The 22,769-nt window shown below is 42.7% G+C and overlaps 1 protein-coding gene across 1 annotated transcript; it reads right to left on the bottom strand.

Moving 5' to 3' along the window:
* Nucleotides 1-599: 599 nt before the first annotated feature.
* On the bottom strand, nucleotides 600-9,091 carry neff1 (neuronal intermediate filament family member 1). Its single transcript, XM_080894780.1, has 4 exons — nucleotides 8,238-9,091; nucleotides 6,147-6,464; nucleotides 5,828-5,952; nucleotides 600-2,466 (listed from the first exon to the last, which is right to left on the bottom strand). The coding sequence occupies exons 1-4, from the start codon at nucleotides 8,979-8,981 to the stop codon at nucleotides 2,106-2,108; spliced, it is 1,548 nt and encodes a 515-aa protein (XP_080750906.1). The 5' UTR covers nucleotides 8,982-9,091; the 3' UTR covers nucleotides 600-2,105.
* Nucleotides 9,092-22,769: the final 13,678 nt, after the last annotated feature.

Below are 22,769 nucleotides of genomic sequence, written 5' to 3'. Positions count from 1 at the left end.
AAGCTGTGACACCAAGAGTGCAGTGAGTACCTGATTTGTTAACTGTCACCATAGTAGTTTAGCTAGTATGCAGCAAGAAAACCTTTGAGGTGGCTATCAAGTTATCTTGCTGATTTTTTCTTCAATTTGATTCAGGTGAATTTTTATATAATCAAATTACAACAGTTGTCTTAATGCACTTTATTTATGAAGACCATCCAGTATTCTGGAAAACCCCAACAATCAAACAGTCCCTCATGAGCAAACACTTTGCAACAGCAGGAAGGGAAAGCTCCCTTTAAACAGGAAGAAACCTCGGTCAGAACCAGACTTAGGAAGGGAGAGAGAAATGAACCCACCCACCTGAAATCTCATGGCTTTAAAGGGTTAAACTCATATGTTGCTTTTATGTAATTTTTAAAACGTAAACAAGACTGTAACAAATTTTCTGTAATATGTATAACATGTTATAACTTCCTTATCTTCAACAGAAAAATGTTAGCAAGTTACCCAAATTAAATAAAACAAAATGTTAACTTCAGAATTACAGGCATGAATGTTTGTGTGCTTAGCTTTTAGTGAATAAAGAAGACACAGACGTGGTTAAATGCTTTTTGGTTAATAAATGTCTTTATTTGGCTTTGAGAGGAACATCACTGCATGAGAGAGCAGCACGTACAGTCACAGTTGTAAAGCAGAACGGTTTGGAAAGTGTCAGCACTCCTCTACTTCCCCAGAAACAAGTGAGCTGCAGGTGAAAACATGTTTCTTTTAACTTTCATTTATGATTAAGGCAATTCTTTTTTAATTGAACACACAACAAGCAAAAATCTACTCATCCAGCAGATACTCAAGCTCCGAGAATCAGGCCATGCATTCATATCCGTTGGTTGATTCATTTGTCAATAAAGAAATAATACAAGCAAGGGAGAGAAATGATGAAGGACAATGACAGAAGGTGATAGAAGAAGTTATGGGGAAAATAGCCCTTTTATGCGACTCTGTATACATAAACCATAAACCCAGGAGAATCTACTCTAACAGACACTTGCAGTCTTGGCTGAGGACTGTCAGCGTCAGCACCACCTGCCTGCTCCTAACACCTACACTCACCTTCACCTTGTTTCCTGTTTCAGCTACATGAAACCAAAGCACCACCATGTTTATGTGAGGGGAAAGAAAACAAGCTGGTGTGTGAGATGATCAGATAAAGTGTATGACAAATGATTCAATCAAAGGGAGGACTTATATTCCCAAAATATATACAGCAGCAATTGAAACTCTACATTTTCACACCCAGCGACTCTGAAGCAATCTACCTTTCCACCCATGTACATTTATGTTTTTCCAGGTTCCAGGTTTGCCAGTATTACTGTGCTATGCTGCAGTTAAGAAGGAGGGAGAAAATTAAAGGGGGTGAAATGAAGAACTAAGCAGCGGCTAATGGAAAGGAGAGGAAGCATTCACCTGCCGTGTGAAATGAGGAGTTGGGACTTCCAGTCAGAACAGAAAATTTCCTGCCTAACAGGGCGACATTCAGGAATGAGCTGGTGACGCTTCATTCAATGACAAAATCTTTAACTTACAGGAATCGCCAACTTTTAAATGTAAAAATCAAATAGCACCGTAAAGTTGGACTGGCTGTTTCACATGCTCCAGGATCTGTGCGTTTCTCTTTAAAAGTCTGTGTGCTGACAGGTTTTGATTGCTCTTACTGTGAATATTAATTACCAATGGCACGTTTGCTGTTGCTTGGTCAAAAGACGGATCATTCCCCTTTTCAGACTTGTGAAACTCGGTGGCATCGTGCTAGCTTCCTGCGCTTTTCTCTGTACTCCTGTGACGTAGAGTAGTGACAGCTACAGCAGATTTATGGAAGTGATTTGAACTCTTTTGCTACTGTAGTACTAGCTAGTCTAAATCTCCTTTTCCATCTAATAAAGATTGAACTAATCACTTACAGAGCAAACAGAGACTGAAAAACACAGGTGTGAGGCATCTGGATTGTGCAGATGTGTGTGTGTCTGTGTGTGTCTGTGTGAGATGATGTGAACATGAACAGATCCATAGGTGACTGATCGTGGAACGTGGAATGCGTTATTGATGACAGTGATGACAAAAGCAGTTTAGCTCTTGCTGTTCTTCCCGGTGGGGCTCTCCTTCTTCTTCTCCTCTTTCTCTTTTGGCTTCTCCTCTTCCTCTTCCTCCTCCTCCTCACCCTCTTCGCCCTCTTCTCCCTCCTCACCGTCCTCCTCTCCCTCCTCACCATCTTCTCCCTCCTCACCCTCCTCTTCTCCCTCCTCGTCCTCTTCCTTCTCCTCTTCTTCCGCTTCCTCTTGCTCCTCCTCTTCAGGCTTAGCTCCGGGCTTCCTGTAAGCGCCGAGAGTGTAGGTGCGGGCGGACATGTAGGAAAAGCCGGGATAGCCAGACTGGACCATTGCACCGCCGACAGAGCTGAGGCGACACTCCTCGCCTTCCAGCAGCTTCCTGTGCAGATGGAGAAACAGAGGACAAAAGGTGACGTCACCGCCTACACTGGACGTGCTACTTTTAGATGCTCAGTGCAGTGATAGACACTCTGAAGGGATCTAATGTCACCGTGATATCAGATGAAGCACCTCTGCTGTCTGTTTTGGTGCTTTTGCAGTTTTACATCATCTTATTTCAGTTGGAAGTGTCTGACTTCTCTTAGTGAAAGCATTAAAATCACATTTTAGGAAAGTAGGTGAGGGAGCACTCCTCTCGTGTGACATGAAGCAAATGTCCCAGGATCATGTTGGGATGTGTTTAAGCTACAATTTCAATTCAACTATTTATATAGCTCCAAATCACAACAGTAGCTTGTATATTTTAAGGTAAAGACCCTATAATAATACAGAAGAAAAACCCAACCACCTCTATGGAGATAGTGGGAAGGAAAACGTCCCTTTTTACAAGAAGAAACCTTCAGTAGAACCAGACTCAGGGGGGCAGCGATTTGCCACCACCAACTGGGGGTGAGGGGACAAAAGACACACTGTGTAAGAGAGCTAGGGTTAATAATAACTAATGAGTAAATACAAAGTGGTGTATAAACACATAGTTAGTGAAAAGTCAGTGAAGGGGAAACACTCAGTGCACCATCGGAAGACCTCAGCATCACAAGTAACAGAAGATTCAGGGTCACCTGATCCAGCCTTAATTATATGCTTTATCAAAAAGGAAAGTGTGTCTCTGTGTGGTCTGTGGCTCTGCTGAGGAGGAGGGGTGGTTCAGCGGGCAGTGCCAGGGAGGCTGTCAGGGCAGCTAGGGCTGTTCAAGTAATCAGACTCTCCCTAACGAGGCCGCAGGAAACAGAGGGGAGAGCTGTGAGGGGAACAAGACCGCTGCAAAGCTGCACAAAGCAGTCTGAAAAGATAAAGCACTGTAATAAAACATCGCCAACTCTGCAACAGCGTATACGTGTCGGGTCCTTTGTGTCACACAAAGTCTTGTGTCTGATCTTAAAAGTAGACGAGGCATCTGTCTCCTGACTCCAAACTGGGAACTTGTTCCACAGAAGAGGGACCTACACCTACTCATTTTTAAAAGGTTTATATAAATAAAGTGGAATTTTGCACGCAGTGTGTCCTTAAGAGCAAAATCTAAATGTCAATAATAAACACTTGTCATTATATTAATCACTTCAATAAACAAGATACAGTGTGGTTTCACTCCAAAACTCTTATAATAAAGGAGTAATAAGCACACAAATGGCGAACAATTAACATCTATGATATGATTTCAAACAGATTTATGTATTGTGTTGCAGAGATATTTGCTGAAGTTTGTTTGCGAACCAGCTGCCTTATGCAATACCTTTGTACTTCGAGATGGTGCAATCAATCCAACAGGAGGGGAGAAAGACAAAGCACCACACTGAGATCATGCTTAGATTTTTCTTTTAAACAGACTATGATGCTGACCTCTTATCAGTCACTTTGAGAACCAGTCAATGAACGAAAGAGTAAATATATTGTTGAATGAAGCTCTTGATAAGTGACCACCAGCTAGCTGCATTGAAGCTTTTTTTGCCGACAAGTATTGTATAACTTTTTTATGATTTCCATCCTATAGGTATCTGGAAATGGTGGAAAATAACACCAGTTGCTACAATGGTCATGTGCTGTAAAACTGAAAGAAAAATCAGCTAAGAGAGACACGTAGCTAAAGCTCCAGAGTGGCTGCTGTGTCCCATTTTGAAACTGCCACATCCAATCCTACAATAATTGCCTTTCATGCCAGAGTAAAAGTAGGATGACAACCTCTTTGTGACTAGGAAACATCACTTATTGCCTTGTACATTTTTCTACATTTCGTGACTGATTGGAAGTAGTTGTGTTTGCTCCTCAGAGGTTGCGTGTAGAACAAACTCATCCAATCAGTCTCTGGGTGTCCACCTACGACCGTGAAGTGATTGTACAGGTCACTTGGTGGTAGGTGACTTGTCTGCAAACAATTACAGTCTGATACAGCCTAAGTGCAATCACCCTCAGACAGATTGGCAAAGGTTTGCAAATAAGTGTTGTCTAATTTATAAACCCAGACAGATTGAGTGCAACTGGTTAGCAATGACTAAGATACAGATGCAAACTCATAGCAGACTTTATCTTGACACACCAAAGTCACTTGAAGACAGCAACTGAGTGCGAGTGGTTGCAGACCGGGTCTCAGCCTTTGAAGCAATGGTTTCATAGGCGAAGATCACAAGTTCACTTGGAACAGTAATTTTGTTTCTGCTGTGATCTGCAAACACTGTTTTTCCTAGTGTGGCAGGGTGTGGTTTGTCACTCAGCTGCAGGGGATGGGTGGAGCAGCGGGTTCAGGGTCTGGTGTCAGGGAAGGCTACTGGCAGATTCCTTTGTCTGCAGAGTCAAAGGAGAAAAAAACTCCCCTTCCCCTTCCGTATGCTTTGTACCAATTTGCCCTTCAGCGTGTTCGGACGCCCCGCCACCTTCCAGTGCCTCGGTGTACTGCGTCTGCACGCTGCATATCCTGCCACCTATTTGGATGACATCATCATCCACAGTGACACCTGGGCAGAGCATGTGCAGCAGGTGGCTGCAGTCTTGGCGTCCCTGAGCCCCTGCTCTACACGTCTAACTTTTCCCTCCCTTTTATTCTACACACTGATGCTTCAAACAGAGGGCTGGGTGCCATGTTATCCCAGCAGGTAAGGGTGGGGGAGGTTGATCACCCCGTCGTGTACATCAGCAGGAAACTGTCAGAACGGGAGGCCAGCACAGTGGGCAGTGGTACATGGAGAAGGAGTTCCTGGCCATCCGGTGGGCGGTCGATTCTCTTCCTTATTACTTCTAGGGCCATCCATTCACCTTCTCTCCAGATCACACCCTGCTGCTGTGGCTCCATCGCATGAAGGATGCCAATGTCCAGATCACCCCCCACGGTTGTAACTGGCTCTCCAGCCTTATAAGTTCAAGGTAGTCCAAAGGCCAGGGGCACAGATGGTTGGAGGGATGGAGCAGCGAGTTTGTGGTGTGGTGTCAGGGGAGCCTGACCCACACGGCTGACCCCCATCATATAATCATGCCCTCTCTTTTGAGTAGGACACCGGGACCTACTGGTGTGCTGTGTGTGCTATCTATGCTGTGCTTGAGACATCAGCTGAAAAGCTGCACAACCAAAGGTGTGGCGATATGAAAACCCCCCACTGTAAATAAACATTGAACCTTCGGCAACGTTGTGTGCATCGGGTCCTTTGTCACACCTAGGTTTATAACATACTGTGCTATTATTATTGTATGTATGTTTTCAGCTTAGTTCCACCTGCCAAAATGATGACTGCTGTTCTGTTTGTAATATTACAGACCTGTACGCAGCAATCTCAATATCCAGTGCCATCTTAACATTCAGTAGGTCCTGGTATTCACGTAGATGACGAGACATTTCTCCTTTCGTACTACGCAGGGCACCTTCCAGCTGCTGAATGGTATCCTGTATGCACAAACAGACACATGCACATATTAGCCAGCATTAGCCTTATGTGACCTATGGCTTTTATTATTAACTCCTCAATTTTGTTAGCTACTTTTTGGTTGTTTTTGTCTGTAAATAATACGGTAAAGTCTTTTTTAAGGTTTCTAACAATTAGCTTAATAAAGGTATAAAAAATACAATTATTTACATACCTGCATCTCACCAATTTCATTGTTATGGCGATCTTCCATCTCTGCAATCTGCCTCTCCAGAGCTTCATTGTGGCCCCTGAGGGCCTCAATCTCCAGGGTCCGGGCCTGCACCTGTCTGCGGTATTCGCTCAGCTCCTCCTTGGAGTGCTTGATGGCATCTTGGTTGCGGGCAGCCGCCTCAGTCACACTGGCAAACTTGGAGCGGTACCATTCCTCTGCCTGGGATTGGTTCCTAGCTGACAGGCTCTCATACTGGGCTCTGATGTCCTTCAGGGCTGCAGCCAGGTCAGGTTTGCTGACATCCATCTCCACTGACACCTTGATTGAAAAAAGTAGAAAGTAAAAATTGTTTGTGTTTACTGTATATGTTGAGTTTACAACTGTAAATAAAATGTAGCATTTTTTTTTTAAATCACTCATCCTTATATTTAAGAGATGCACAATTATAAGCTGTGTACATTTCAAGAACTATTTTAGCTCACTGATTAAGAATTATAAGTTCATTTTGATCCCGATCAACCATATTATTATATAATGTGGAACCATCATTTTCCACAAACACAGCTTGTTTGTTTGCTGGAAAAGTCTATGCTTTTAATTCTCAGTGGGTAAATCTTAGTGTTTCTCTGATTGGATGTCTGTTCTTTGAAAAGTGGTGACTGTAACAACAAACTGCTGAAATCACTGTCACCATGGATGACAAACAAAGCCATTCTAACTCTGGCTTATCTGTAGCTATTAACCTGATGAAAATATCAGCGTGTCATTGTGAATTTCTTTTAAATACTGAATACTGTTAATGCATGTTAATGCGCTTGTGCTGCAGCTAAACTACCCTCTTCTCTAGCGCCGCAACATAAATGTTTAAGGTGAGCGGTGTGCTGATGAGCTGAGGTGGTGGACTGCGGCGCTGATGAATGGACTGCTGACTCAGACATCTCTGCTGCAGAAAGCTGTGCTGTCAATGGCTTTTATGGTACTCAAATTCCCCATAGGGGGGGAAATGAGAACCCCTGGAGAAATCTACCTAGCAACCACCAGTTCGTGACTAACTTAATAAGCACAAGCTCGCAAAGGACGTCGCTTCACATAAAGACAAGTTTCACGCAAATTTTCTTCTTTTTATCTTGCTCTGTCGACAGCGGGACATAAATAACATCCCAATAAACATGAAAATAACTCACTCTTGCGCATAAACTCGAGCTATGCGCGTCACACGTGGTTAGAACAAAGTGGGAAATGGTTTGAACCGCCATACTGCCCCATGAAGGCAGTTTATCACGTTAATATGTAACCTACACGAAACAAGCGCTAGAGTTTGTCCTGCCTGGGACGACCACACCCCTGCGCTATTTCTCCGCATTTTCTCCCCCCTCTGCCCCCTCTCCCCCCCTCTCTTTTAGGAAATGGTAGCAAGCTAACGGCGGGCCTTACAGTAGTTTACATGAACTTTATAGTTGACCTTGGTGCAAAGCAGGTAGCTTATCTCTCCGCTGTCGCACTTTCATATTGTCAGTCAGTTTTCTGGGCAATTCTCTACACGAAACGACCGAAAAACAGACACTTCAAAAACAGCTTTAAGTTGGCACGAGGGGGCGTGAGCACAGGAGCGCGCGGGACATCGCAGGGACGCTCGCGACTCTCCTGCTTTCAGAGCGGGAGGGAGGACAGCGCGTGGTGCTGAAACGGAACTGCAGTGCCATTAATTTTCATGTGCGCGCCGTTCAGCACGTCGAAGCGACGTAGAAAAGACGGCTGCCGACAGACTTTTACATCCTAACACATCTGTAGGTCACTGCTTTCCCGAACTACTCACAAAAATAAGAAAGAAAAAAGGGGTTGTTGTTGTGTTGAGTGCAACAAATCAACAACTTCCTCTGTTGTAGTTTGTTTGTGGCCACTAAGGTGATTATGAAGTGTAAAAACACTCAAGCCTGGAGACCACCTGTGTTCGTGGGTAACACTGTGTTTCTGGTGATATTCTGTGGCTTTAAAACTAGTGGTTAATCGCATTTCTGACCAGTTGACCGTCGGCGGGTGTAATCCTTGCGTGTCTATGGGCAGGCCGTCAGACCCCCGTGGGACGTGTACCTGTGTGGCCTGCAGTGAAGCCTGGAGCTCCTGCAGCTCCTCCTCGTGGACTTTCCTCAGGAAGGCGATCTCATCCAGGAGCGACTCCACTTTCTTCTCCAACTCCAGGCGCGCCAGGGTGGCGTCGTCGACGTCCTTCCGGTAGCCCTTCAGGGTGTTCTCCGCCTCCTCTCGCAGCCTGCTTTCTTCCTCGAACTTCTCCTTCATGCGCTCCAGGGTGTCGTTCATCTGCACGCAGTCCAGGTGCATCTGGCTCTTCTCGTGAGTCAGCTCCTCCACGCGCGCTCGCAGCTCGCGGATCTCCTGCTCGTAGAGCTCGTGCAGGCGAGAAGGCTCACTGTTGCGCTGGCGCAGCAGTGTGACCTCGGCCTCCAGGATTTTGTTTTGCTGCTCCAGGTTGTGCACCTTCTCGATGAAGGACACGAAGCGGTCGTTGAGGCCCTGCAGCTGCTCCTTCTCGTTGGTGCGGATGATCTTGAGCTCGTTGGTGACCGCGGTGGACTGGGTCAGGTCCACCGCGTGGTCCGGCATGGAGGAGAAGACCCGGCCGGGGGCCGCTGTCCGGCGGTAGGTGGTGGTGGAGGAGATCGCTGAGGGGGAACCATAGGTGCGGTGGCTGCTGCGGTATCCCGCGGAGTGCAGGCGGGACGGGCTGCTGCTACCCAGGCTGACGCGACCGGAGCGGGGGGCATCTCCAAAGATCTTCCGATAGGAGCTGCTGTAAATCTCGCTGGAGTAACTCATGGTTCCTTCACCTCGGTTGAATTGGGCCGATGCCTTTGCTTTGCACAGGGAAGTGTGTGTGTGTGTGGAGTTCACGAGTGTGACAGGATGAGTGTGTGTGTGAGAGAGAGAAAGTGAGATGCGAGTGATGTCTGCCCGGGACAGGTGCTTTTATAGGGAAGGCGCCGGCGCATCATTTGACGCAGCAACAACAGAAGACAAGGGGAAACCTGCAAGCTTTTGCAGAAAGCCTCCACCCTCTGGGGAGACACGAAGTCACTCATGCATCTCCTCCTTTCCGCCCTGCAGCTCCAGCTCAACAAAATCACACTCAACGACGAGCAGGTTTCTGCACGGTCTTTGCTGTCCGTGCCCGAACTGAGATCATTAAAATCTAACTTTTTCTTTTCAAGTTACCAACTACTGATCGCACTTAGTGCCACCCGGATAAACACATCGTAACACAAACACAGACACAGGTGTAATCTGAATTACAGCACATTCATTATGCACTTATCTGTGGCGTTCACTGCAGTATTTTTTTTTCCTGCGCTGTCGCAGCAGAATGGGAAATGGGATCGATGTATAGAGCTTTTCCCAGAGTGTGTTTTGGTGGTGCTGCAGTCTGCAGTCACCCCCCCCCCCCCCCCCCCCGGCCACCGCAGTGTGGGAAGACGGGATAATATCATATTAGTGGCAAAAATATGCGTAAAGTGTGTATTTTTTACGCACTTTACGGGGGGGGGGGGCTCCTATGTTTCAGTGCTGTGCAGAGCGGTCTCTAGCCTTGGTCCTGATCTAGGCTGGAGACAGAGGCGAAGGACCACGCCCCTGCAAAGTACAGGACACCCACCCGCGGGACCGCAGCCTCAACAGCTCCGAACACCACAGGAGGCGCCTCCAGTGCTGCTGCTCAAGCTGCCTGTCTGGAACAGATCCCAAGTGCAGACATCGCCGGGTCATCTTAAATCACCTTAAACTACTTTCCATTGGTCTCGTTTCCCCCACAAATTATTATCAAACAGGGGTCAGTGAAGAGTTGCCATTGTCTAAAGTTACCGAACAATGGTAACTGTGAGCAGAAATTGATATTTTATTTAGCTTTATGAATTTGATTGGATTTATTTATTTATCTGCAAATTTGGAAAACAGTGACTTTTAAATAGAACTATTTGCACTGTAGCAAATTATTGTCACATATCATCGGACTTGTTGTTTGGAATGCAAAATTCCTTTTTAATAAGTCACACTGATTTCAGTCAAACATTTCCAGAGTTGATGCACTGAATTAATCACACGTCATGAGTGACGAAACTTCTCGAATGCAGTTTTTTCCTGGGGGCAGCAGGGGGCGCCCACTCTGGCTGTAAAGGCTAGGCAGATTGTATAGATGTATATGAGAAAATGACCCTGAAGTACACTCTATTACCTCGATTGATGTCCACAAATGCTAGTTTTCGGTCTTATTAAATATAACATGATACTTATTTTGTAAATTATAGCCCACCTATAGCTTCCCATGTAAACACTGGGCCAAACCAAACATGTTGATTGAGTGATGTGAGTAAAGCAGCAGCCCAAAGAAGCTTCGTAGTGGAATAAACATTAAAGCAGGGATGCTTTATCTTGCCTTACTTTTAAGTTGTATAGTTGTGAGAATGATGGTTCAAAGAGCTCACCTCAACTCTTCAAAATACCAGCCAACAATCAAAAAAGGAATTCCATGACACATACCTCTATCTTTTATATACAGACTGTGCTCAAAATTGAATTTTATGTGACCACGTTCACTATAAAATCTAAACCTTTTGCTTGAATATGCTTGAATGTGTAGCTAAACACACCTGAACACTGTGGGAAAATGTCTCAGGGCTGAAGCAGATGTGTCACAGTTTTAATAAGGAGATGAAGATTTTTGAAAACAACTAATTTTGAAATAAGCTCATAGCTGAAAAAAGAACAAAAATCTTGAAAATCTGTGTCCATTTGCCCCTGTAGTTTCTAATGAGACAAACAGGTCTTAAAGAAAATTGAGAAAATAAAGTTTATAGTCTAAATATAACAAAATGTTATATTTTAAAGAAGTGGAGCAAAGATACAGCTGAACTGAGAGACCGGCCGAGCCACTTTTCAGATCATTTTGATGTTGATTTTGATCCAGGCCTTTCCACAAATCATGTAGTTTAAATAAATAATAATAATATTATCAAAAATCAGAATAAAGATGATGTTTTTCACTTTAACTTTCGTATTTTATTTGATGAATGCATGAACACAGACAGAGAGAGACATTTTAATCACTAGGGGGCAACAAAGCACCAACGTTACACTCCTGAGCTCACAGTCTGAACTGATGCTGAGCACGTGTAAACAAAAACTTCCTTATTATAGTATCCTTTAATTCCCTCATGTTCATGACTGCAGCTCTAATGTGGATCGTGCTTTTGAGCTCTCCTGGGAAGATGCCCGGGCCTTTGATAGAAGGCAGTGATGATCTGGTGAAGGTTCAAAGTCACTGAGCTGGGATGTAAAACTTCAACATAGTGGGCATCTGTGTGTGTGTGTGTGTGTGTGTGTGTGTGTGTGTGTGTGTGTGTGTGTGTGTGTGTGTGTGTGTGTGTGTGTGTGTGTGTGTGTGTGTGTGTGTGACAGTGAGGGACCTTGGCTCTTCCATCATTGTGACCATCAGTGGCAACAAAAGGGCCTATTGATGCAGGGGACTGGTGACTCAGCAGGAAATATCAGGTACCCACGAATATCTGAATTCTGTGCTTGTGTCTCCTCCCTGCCCACTTTTGTAGTTGCCATTCAGCACAGTAACAGCACGTACACCAGCTGTATTTAAATAAGCTTTGTTAAAAGCATCATAATCTTTGATATCAATTCCTGATTTTCTGTCTGCATTTACTGCAGCTTCAAAAACCTTCAGTTCAACGTGCAGGTGAAATGTGCAGTGCTTTTTTAATATAAAAACAGGGACGCATTCATTCTGAGGCGTCAGTGCAATGAAGTGCAAGCAAGACCAGTGGGGAGGATGTTCTTTGCCTGCAGTCAGTGCCGCCAGGTGGATTTTCTTCTATGCTGGAGATGCACTGGGGTGTTTTATGGCAAAATAACAGAAAGAGGGCGCTGTTCTTCCAGCAAAAGCAGGAATGAAGCTTCCAGGGTTTGTAGCAAATGGTGGAACAAGTGAGAGGTTGGAGGGATAATAAAAAAAATAACATGTTAGGTATGAAAAGGCAAACAAGCAGGAGATGCCAGGTAATAAATCTCTCCGACACGTTACTTGAGGAAACAGCTCGTGTTAATAATGACTGCGTTCCATTTTACTTACCCTGATTTATTATGCATGCTGGTTCACTGGCATTGCTTACTGGGGCAGTTAATGGAACCAAGCCATCATTCATTTTATTAGTTACACTTGTGCTGGCCACGCTTTGACCAGTCACAATATCTGCCATTATGAAGGCCCCCTCTTAGGTTTCTTAGCAACATTGCTGGTACACTGCAGTTGGCTGTTTGAAAATAAGCCGCTGTGTCTAATAGCTTATTATAAAAATCACAAACAGGCAATATCTGGGCAGCTGTAATGTGGGGAAAATGTTCTGCATGCCAACTGGGAAACCTTTATGTCTCGCAGCCCAGAGTGATTACTAGCTATTAGCATTTTAATGATGTGATGGATAGGTTAGCGCAGACGCTGGTGAGGAATAAATGTCTGATTAAAGATTGAAGAGCTACTGTTGCTGTGTTTTTATAGCTGGTAAAAAAATACACATATCTAATCTTATCAAATGCTCAAGTACAAGAGTGTAGCATACAGTGAAACAGTTGTTCAGGCTTAGAAGTTCACCTGTAGGCTATAGACCACACAATATTACATACAGCTTTGCACTATGAAAACACATGTGACGTGACAGTTTGAGAGGTGGCTCAGGACTGTGCAAAAGTTTTGAGCCAATCCCTGTACCAGTGCTCTCATAAAGACTTCTGTAACTGAAGAGAATAACTGCGAATCATGAGCTGGACTTTGTATTTGTGTTATTTTGATTCTGACTTGTTTTATTCTGTTTTATGTGTTTTGATGTTACATGTGATGTTTACCTCGTAGCATGGTAATGGTGTGCATTCTTGGCTAACTCTCCTTTTAAAATGAGATGTTAATCCCAAGGGCCCCCTGTTAAATAAAGGTTAAAGGAATACTTTTGTCTGTTAAGCCACTCAACCTATGAAGCTTTTATGCATAAAAAGGCATTTAACTCAACTCGAGGAACCAGTGTCGTGTCTAGACATGGTAACAGACAATGTAGCAAAGAATTGAAACTCTATTTTTAAGCACTTTGTCACAGTCTGATGCAAAAACACACACTTTGTTCGCCTTTGTTAGTTTTCTCTATGAAAAGTGCACACAGTTCGACAGGCATAAAAACAGCATTTTTGCACCAACAAGGAGATTCCAGAAGATCTGTTTGCTGAAAACTTGGCATGTCTTAGTATGGTGTGCTGCGTGTCTTTAAAAAACAAATGAAGAAACTGCATGTGTGGAGGACAAAAGTTTTTCCTTCCCACTGTCGCCAAAGTGCTTGCTCATAGGGAGTCATATGATTGTTGGGTTTTCCTCTGTATGTATTATTGTAGGGTCTACCTTGCAATATAAAGTGCCTTGAGGCGACTGTTGTTGTGATTTGGCGCTATATAAATAAAAATGAATTGAATTGAATCATTTCCTTAAGAAACAGGAAAAAATCCAGCAAAGACCTGATACAGGTTCAAGACTTTTGCACAGTACTGTAAATCTTTTGTAGTTCTTTCTTCTTCTTCTTTGATACCTGGTTAGCATTATCGCAGCTACCTGTTGTTATTTATCAATGAAACTCAGTGTGTAAGGCTAGCTAGCTGAATCCAACAAATGTCTTTCAAAGTGCCACATAAATATCCAAATATTAACTTTAACTAATATTAACTTTTTCCAATGTAGCTCTGCTAGCTTTGACAATATTGGGATGGTGACTTTTTGACTATTTCTATTTGCTTTTAACAGGACAAGTAAAAATAAGTGTCACTCAGAAACTGTTTGTAAACTGTAATAGATGGTGATTTTCACCTATTTGAAGAAGAAGAAAATATTTGCTTCTCTTTGAAGTACTACCTGTTTTTAATATGACATACTTAAAGAACATACTTCAAGTACAAATGACATTTCTTTTCATAATTTAAATATATTAAAAGCAACATAAAAGTCACAGTGGAAATGTAAGTACACACACAGATTTACATCTCTAAATTTAGAAACAGAGAGTATGTGTTAGTTGCCAGAGCGATGTAAAAATCACAATGATTTAGACCTCAGGCTAGGATTAAATTAGCATGTGGGAAAACCATGTTTCTTGACACGATTCACTTGCCAGTCCTTCTCTTCAGTTTTTACACCTTCCACTTCAGTGGGCTGGATTTGAGTCTTGAGCTTGCTGCTTTTGGCCTGTGGGCTGTACATGTTTGACACCTCAGTTATAACATGTAATGTAGCTTCCTCAGGCCTAAATGAAAAGACTGTGGATGCTTCTGAATCTGGCAAGAGGAGGATTTTCAAATGATCTGAAATAAATCATGACACCGTCATGGATAAAAGCTTCAGCCCAAAAGCAGACTGGAGGGTTATGGAGGTAGAGCCATTCCAGTCTTGGTGACGGTGGTTATAAATGTACACAAGTGAACTGTGTTTAAATGTATTTGTATTTTTAGAGAAGAAAAGAAAAGATTCGTTCTTTGTCCAGTGCCCACTCCTACCCTGGCAGGACACCAACGTTATGACTTACCTTTCAGCAGCCAGCTACTCGGTCTTCCTCTCTCTGCAGTCCAGCTACAGTCGCTGCCAGCAAAGTCCCTCCATCTTCGCTGTGGTCTCGTAATTGACTCATAAAAAGTGTGAACAATGTTAACACTTATACACAAGGCTTAGGCACATATATAATTGAATAGATGTAGCTCCTTCATTATGATTTGCTGCAGCTTTGGAACACAGGAAACAAAACAGTTGCCATTTACATTGCGGGTTAGTTCAACACTTACTCATTCAGTGGTGTTATTCTCCACATGCGTGTATATAATGGCATCTAATAACTCAGAAAACACACATCTCCGTGGAGACCTGGGCACAAAACAGTCTCTGGCAGCCCTGCTCCTTTGAAACTCGTTTCCCTTTGGCGCTTTGATATGCCAGGTGTTTCTCAGAAGCACTGAGCAAGGCTCTCTGTGAAGCGCTTCACTACATGTCACGTACAGGCCACTCAGCTCCCTCGCCTTTGTTCTATCTTGGATGCACTGATCTTGTCTGATGTGCACTCTTCGCTCTGGTCCACTGAGATCCCTGTTTCCCGCATGCAGACGATCTCCTCCATCTGTTTGCACACACACACACACACACACAGGGACACAAACCGCACATATACACTCATTGAAACCCCTTTACCTCAACCTACGCTGTCAGGTATTATGGAAGATGATCACGCAGAGTTCTTGTCACTCTGCCACAGAGCCATGCTGTATCTGGCTGCTGCAGAATTTCTATTCAGGGCATGAAATACTCTGACGCTTCAGTACATTTGTGCAGTTTGCACAGAATTGTTCTTACCTACGAGTGATTGTAGAGGGGCCTATGTGACTTGATGTGCTCTTTAACATTAGGGTTAAAACTTTCCTTTTTGATAAAGCTTACATATAAGCTGGATCAGCTGTCTCTGAATCCTCCCTTGAGTGTTTTCTCGTTCACTCATCGTTCACTCTCTGTGCCTTTATGCACCATTTAATCATTAGTTATAACTAAACTCTGCCTCTTTTCCACAGTGTGTCTTTTGTCCTGTCTTCCCCTTCTCACCCCTAACCAGTCGCAGATAGATGCCTCTCCCTGAGACTGGTTATGCCTGCTTTTTCCTATTAAAAAAGAGTTTTTCCTTCTCCTGTCACCAAGTGCTTGCTCAGAAAGGTGGTTCGATTGTTGACATTTCAGCAATGTCACCCCCACTCACTCCTTGCTTTGGATGACCTTGACAGGTCACATGATGGGTTACGACAAGATCTCACTGTGACGGTAAAGACTTGTGCCTTTTTTCACACCTTGGTTCAATGTGATGACTCACATGATCAACAGTGGGTCAGCGACCCTCACGACCACCTCTTAAGGGAACAACACCCACTATAGGTTAAATACCTGGGACTCTTCACCATTTGTTTTTAGAAGTGAAGAAGTTGGTGAGGTGAAACGTCTTCGCCAACCTAACCCTACCATGACCTGACTGAGAACTTACACATGTACATGTGATGTGTACATGTGCACACAGACAAAGCAATCACACACAGGTGAATATAATTATGGAGAGACTGTGATAGTCCAGGAAGCAAAGCTAACACATGACAGGGGAAGCAACCCTTCAAAATAAAAGAGGGACTAACAAAAGAAGACTGATACAGACATGAGTGTTGATTCCCCCACTTGCACTTAACAGGTACAAATTGTGAAAATAACCAAAACACTAAACTAAACATGGAGAGAGCAACACAGGACAAAGACATGAACACAGAATAATGAAACAGAAGGAGGAACAGATACCAAAACACCCAAATAATTGAAACTACTAATAGAAACCAATTCATGAACCAAAACCCGGAACACAAAAGTGAAACTTATTATTAAAAAAATATGAGGTAAAACAGGAAACAAAAACTCAAAGATATCACAGAAAATAAAGCCCTAATGCCAACCCCATTTTTCCTATTCTTCACCTTTCACATCATTTTATTGTTACAAAGAGAAAGAAAAACAACGGAAAGAGGGCAGATTCCTCGGAAGAGTCCGTGGATTTTTTGAGGGACCCAGAAATCCAAGAACTACAGAAACCAAGACATCAAAAAACTTGAGAGTAACAATAAAACTTCCACAGTTTAAACAATAACAATTGAAATATATTCTGAAAGAACGGCACGGTGGCACGGTGGTTAGCACTGTTGCTGCACAGCAAAAAGGTCCTCAATTCCACCATCAGGCCGGGGTCTTTCTGTGTGGAGTTTGCATGTTCTCCCCGTGTTTTCGTGGGTTCCCTCCGCGTACTCCGTCCAAAGACATGCAGTTAGTGGGGACAGGTTAATTGATTTATCCAAATTGCCCATAGGTGTGAATGTGAGCGCAAACAGTGACAGACTGGCGACCTGTCCAGGGTGTACCCCGCCTCTTGCCCTATGACAGCTGGGATAGGCTCCAGCTCCCCCCGCGACCCTGAAAAGGATAAGCAGAAGCGAATGGTTGGATGGAAGAATTCAAAACCCCACAAGAACAAAAATGCTAGCACCATGATAACACCACCTGACAGACTGATTAAATGGTGCAATCCAGCCACAGTCTGCTGATGCCTCTCATTCAGTTTTCTTTTCTTTATATATATTTTCTATAATTAGTCGTGCTATATTTCATAAAGATACTGTAAATCTTGACGGTCAGTGTTTACTGTGCATAGTACTTTGTGAAAACTAACAATTCTTCAAATAAATTTGAATCTGTCAAATAATGCAGGTTAGCCAGTGCGATTCAGACCAGTACTGGTCCTTTGGTGACTTTGTGAACAGTGCCGATTATGGTTCCTCACTCTGTAATAGTTCTTATTGCCAAAAGGTTGGAGTTGTCACAAGTTGCGAAATGCTCCGTCAAACTGCAGAAAATGTTAAATGTGTAGGAAACCGACACAGATAAACATTTTCCTGAAGGAGGAAGATAAGCAAGGACAGCAGAACATAGGAAGAGCATTGTTACATTACAATGGAGATAAGACGTGTGACATAAATGACTAGACGACTAATAGACTGCTACAGTGAGTAGTCATACCACAAAAACGAGCATGACGGGACTTTCAGGAAAACAGACAGTGTCAGGATGTCCGGTGATACCCAGCAGTAATTTGTTACCGCTGCACAGAGGATGACTTTTTTCCACTGCCCATACTTTTCTGTTTTAAAAGTATTATAGAACATGTTTGAGTACGTATCGTACCGAATTGTGCGAACATTGCAGAAAAAGTGCTGTTTTTAGCGCACATTTACACTTTTTTATTACCAAGTGGAACGTAAAACCTTGAGCCCATGAAGTGAGTATCCAATGAGGATTCACTGTGACAGACAATAGCAGTCAGTCATCCGTGGAAGAATAATTGACTGGTGCAGTAGGTATTCAGTGGGAGAGAAACAAGTATGACAAGCCTGTCAGGAAATCAGAGGAGCACACTTCCAACGCGCACTCATTTTGACAAAGTATCTAAGCAATTTAACCGTCCTGGCTCGCACAGTGTCGGCGACAGTGACTTGTTCATTGATACAAAAACTTGATTTCGACACAAAATTCAAAGGTCTTGTCTCCTGCGACTTGACTTCAGTCTCCTGAAGGTTAACTATATGTTTGTATGCTGTGTGAAAGCTGTTAAGTGAAATATGGCAAAGCAGCTGCAGAAAAACTAGATTCAAAGACATCAGTTGAGTAAAAATTGTAAAGAAGTGTGTTTGTTTGCAGTATAGCTTGTGTGAGCCGTGTGCCATTTGTGTCTTATAGCTTCATGTTGGCAATGGGAAACGTCAGACATTGCCGATAACAGTAAACATACAGATCATACGTAAGTGCTTAATGATCACCATCAGACAGCCACCACGTCTGTGGGCAGAGTGAGTGGGGTGGAGCGACTCATTATGTACACTCCATTAGTGACTTGTCGCCCACAAATGATCAAATCCCTGAAGTTGCCTCTCTCTTTGTTCGTGAGGTTTTTGTTGTTATGTTTCCATGGCGCACGTCATTTGTTGTTTGATTGTGATCCTTGGGTGTGTGTGTGTGTCATGTAGGTGTGTGCCTGTATTAGATGTCTCCATCCAGGTCTGTGTGAGGTTGCGTATGATTGGTCCACTTAAGTTCAGGTCCATCTTATCCAGGTCCTGGATAAGATGCTGGATTTGACTTATTTGGCAAATTAGGACGTGGACAGGTTAGCCAGTAAACCTCTGACCCTGATACACACCCACAAACAAACATTTACACACAAGTCAATACCATTGCTATAAACACACCAGCAACTGAGTTATGTCAGTACACTTAGCTGGAGAGTGTACTTGGCTCAGCCTTAGGTCTTGAACTAGCAATAGCTAGCTAGCTAGCTAGCTAGAAACCCATTTCAGAGTGTGCACACTGTTTCCGTCAGGCAGATGTGGACTGTCCTGATCATTCAACTGTGCTGAGCCTGTGTCAAGCCTTTGACAGCTAGGACACACAGCTCAGTTATCAACAAGCAGGGCTGGAGCACCAGACTGTGGCCATTTAAATAAGCAGTCTCTGTGAGCCCTCTTGCTTTCATGATCCATACCTCTCACAAAATTTTTCAACAAATAATTGCACTGACAACAGTACAGTAAACCACAGTGGTGATGAGGATAGCCAGTTATGACCGTTCCTATACCAGTTTGATTTTTAAAAATCTGTGATATGTCCATAAGTCTGCACAGTTTCCACACATTTCACAACGTACTGTAGTCTACAGTTACTTTGTGGAAAAATCACTTTCCTTCTGTTTTCTTTATGGTATAAAAAAAACAAAACAGTAAAATGCTAATTTAATGCCGATACCCTAGAAATGTGTTTTATTTGCAGAAATGGGAAAAATGACACTGCTGTCCTGATTCAGCGTAATGGTTCACTTATATCCTCTCATCATGTTTCCCATGCTCTCTTCACTATCGTTCCACCGTCCTCGATCATATCTTCATGCTCACTATCTGCTGCACAGACACACCCTCTATAAGAATGAAGTGTACAGGACTACGATTCGCCTCTTAACCTGCTTTCAGCCTCATACTGTTCTCCATCTATTGGATATAATGTCTTCATAAAGTGTGATGTTTGAATAAGTGCAAAGTTATTTGTGTTTACTAAAGTAGCTTGGTTGTGTTTGTTGGTTACATGACATATGCTAACTGTTTTCTGTAAGTGCTTCTTTGATCTCATCCAATACAAAGGTTAGACATGTCAAACACAGCGGTCTAATGGTCTTGCAGATATCTCAGTGATTTAGTAAAACATGAAAACCCTTAAGAGCAGGTGTGTTGGTGTGCTGCCTGATGGTGTTTCATTAGAGCTAGCAAAATTAAGTTTTTTCATTTTCTAATTAAGAAGTCACTGTGGTATTTAAACAGCTCTTTCATCAGCCTGAAAAGCACTGGCTTCCTTAAAATGCCTTGCATACCTCACAGCCTGGCAGCCAGAATTGTCATGGTTCTCGATCTATAATCCAGCGTTTCTTTGTTCCCTCTTGGTATTGTTTCGTTTCCTTGTTCTTCTTAGTTTAGTCATTAGTATTTCCAGGCCTTTGATTCTTGCTCATTTAGTCTGTTCCCTGTCATGCTCTGGTAGTCTTGGTGTGTTCTCCCAAACCCATCATGTCTCTCTCCCTTTCTGTGTCCCCCACTCTCTCGCCCTCTCTGTCTCCTCAGTCTGTCTTGTTCCCAAGTCTGTTTCTTCCACAGTTCCAGTGTCAAGTCTTAATCTGTGTCTAAGGTTTATTTTGACAGTTTCCTGTCCTTTGTTTAGTGTGATTAGTTTTGCTTCCTCCCTGTCTTATTGTGTCTGATTACTTCCAGCTGTGTTTCCTGCTGTTTCCCATCCGCTCTTTATCCTCTGTCGTCTGCTATTCCCTTGTTATTCCTAATTAGTTCCCTGTTTCCAGTTTCCATATTAGATTTTTGTGTTCATGTATTTAGCGATTGTTTTTTTTGCACAGGCAGTAAAGCGGCCTCTTTAAGTTGACCTTTTCATTTGGGTCCTACCTCTGCCTGCCGCTAGTGAATCCTTGACTAACATACAATAAAGCTTAATGTTACTTGATATCAGTGTTGGTAAGCTGAAGCTGAAGCTGTTATCAATACAAATGATTTCTTGGAATAACTTTTACTTATTACTATATGAGCTCATCTTGTAAAGAGGGATGTACTGCTTTTGCCATATAATGTCACATCCTTATAGTTATAGTGTGTACATTCTCACTGACTCCAGGTTATTTCAGCTAAATTCTGTTTTCTTGCCTCTCCCAATTGCAGTGCATAGTCCTAGCTGCGGCGGCCACTGTAAGACTAACATGTTTAAGTCGGCCGAGAGAGATGAAAAACATGACTTTTTTCTATCAGTTAGTGTAGAAAACCATTTTGTATGCACTGTATTTTAACATATTCTTTTAATATAAACACTTAGGGGGAAACCCTGAACTTTTCTTTTGACAAGTGCAGCTGTTTTTGCTGCTGTTAGCTCCTGTTAACCTCCGATAGTTGCTGTTAGGCTCTGTTAGCTGCTGTGAGCCAGTGTTAATTAAACTTTCTTTGAAGTTGGTCTTACATTGTTGGACTAGGATACTTAATAATAAAATCTCATAGGATGTGATAATGTAATCAAACTTTTTATCATAAGGAAAACCGATTTTTTTTTAAAGGATACTCAAGCCTAACATTATGCCTAACTAGCCTAATGTTAGCTTATAATCAGCTGTTGTTGTTGTGAATATAATCTACTGATAATAAGCAACAATATCAGGAATAAATAACTGTGTTTATACACGTTTTTGTGTGTTGAAGCTCTGACTTCAGTTTAAGACATGAGGCCTGAAGTGAGGAGAAAGAGGATCGCCCTGTTGCATCGTCCTTCGCATTTATGCTTCTTTGGGGAAGAGGACCCCTTCTTAGATGAAAAAAAAAACAAAGGTATTATCCTTCATATCTTGAGTCTAAAGGTGCAGAAACAACTTAACATTTGTCTCCACAGCACATGAACGTCTGCAAGTTCTTTTCTCCTCCATCTGTGACGTATTGCATAATAATGGATTGGATTTATATAGCGCTTTTCTAGGCACCCAAAGCGCTTTACAATACCACTATTCATTCACTCTCACATTCATACACTGGTGGAGGCAAGCTACAGTGCCTGAGATGTCCATCTCGACCACTGTATTCCAGATGGTGATTCAACATGGTGGCTTACACAAACTGGTGCCCACTGCTTTGTATTTTTAATGGATTATTTATATGTTTATGAGGCTATATCAGCTTGTTGGAGTAATTACATGCTCATCAATGTATATTTATTTATCATTACAATATTGTTATTTATATTACATAGCCTCAGAAAATTACTTATCATACCTAATGAATGCTGAGAGCAGTAAAGGTTTTACTCTGGTCACGTTTCTTTAAATTTCAGTTACTGCTTCTCCACCTCTCATTTCTTCTTTTTGATTCCTCGATTTTGCTTTCTTGGGGAAAGACATGACTCAGGATTCACATTAGCAGTTCTCTATTTATAATAAATTAGCTGTGCTGTAAAAGCAGCCAGAGTGCAGGTGGACTGAATCATTTTGCATCACTTGGAAGAGGTGAACAAGATGAAAGCCTCATTGATTCAACCAAATGATTTATTAAGATAAATAACATGAATGTATTTCTTTTTTGTTCAGAGACCCCAATAAATGGCACAAATACAGTAGTTGGTTATTATATCTTAATCATATATACCAATGAGGATGCATTAACACACAGTCACTGGTAATGGCACGGTTTGGAGCACCATTCAAATTGCATTTTTTTAAGGAAGGGCTTAATTTCAGTGAAACCATGTCAAGCCACATTTTGCATGCATTCCAGCAGCCTGACTCCAAAGAGCCTGGATGCTAAACTGGCATACCTGCAGTCCAGACTTGTTATAGGAAAAACATATGCATAAAACAGCAGGGATTCTATAAGAAG

This window comes from Rhamphochromis sp. 'chilingali' (assembly GCF_963969265.1).
Source record: "Rhamphochromis sp. 'chilingali' genome assembly, chromosome: 10".
In the NCBI taxonomy this organism is placed as follows: domain Eukaryota; kingdom Metazoa; phylum Chordata; class Actinopteri; order Cichliformes; family Cichlidae; genus Rhamphochromis; species Rhamphochromis sp. 'chilingali'.
The sequence above is the reverse complement of the archived record's forward strand: the minus strand, read 5'-3'. Positions and strand labels throughout refer to the sequence as shown.

Excerpts from the sequence above, each read along its gene's own strand:
- neff1 (XM_080894780.1), bottom strand. The coding sequence starts at position 8,981 with ATGAGTTACTCCAGCGAGATTTACAGCAGCTCCTATCGGAAGATCTTT. Across the intron at positions 5,953-6,146 it reads ATGAAATTGGTGAGATGCAG|GATACCATTCAGCAGCTGGA; the intron begins GTATGTAAATAA and ends TTGTGCATACAG. Across the intron at positions 2,467-5,827 it reads ATTGAGATTGCTGCGTACAG|GAAGCTGCTGGAAGGCGAGG; the intron begins GTCTGTAATATT and ends CCATCTGCACAG.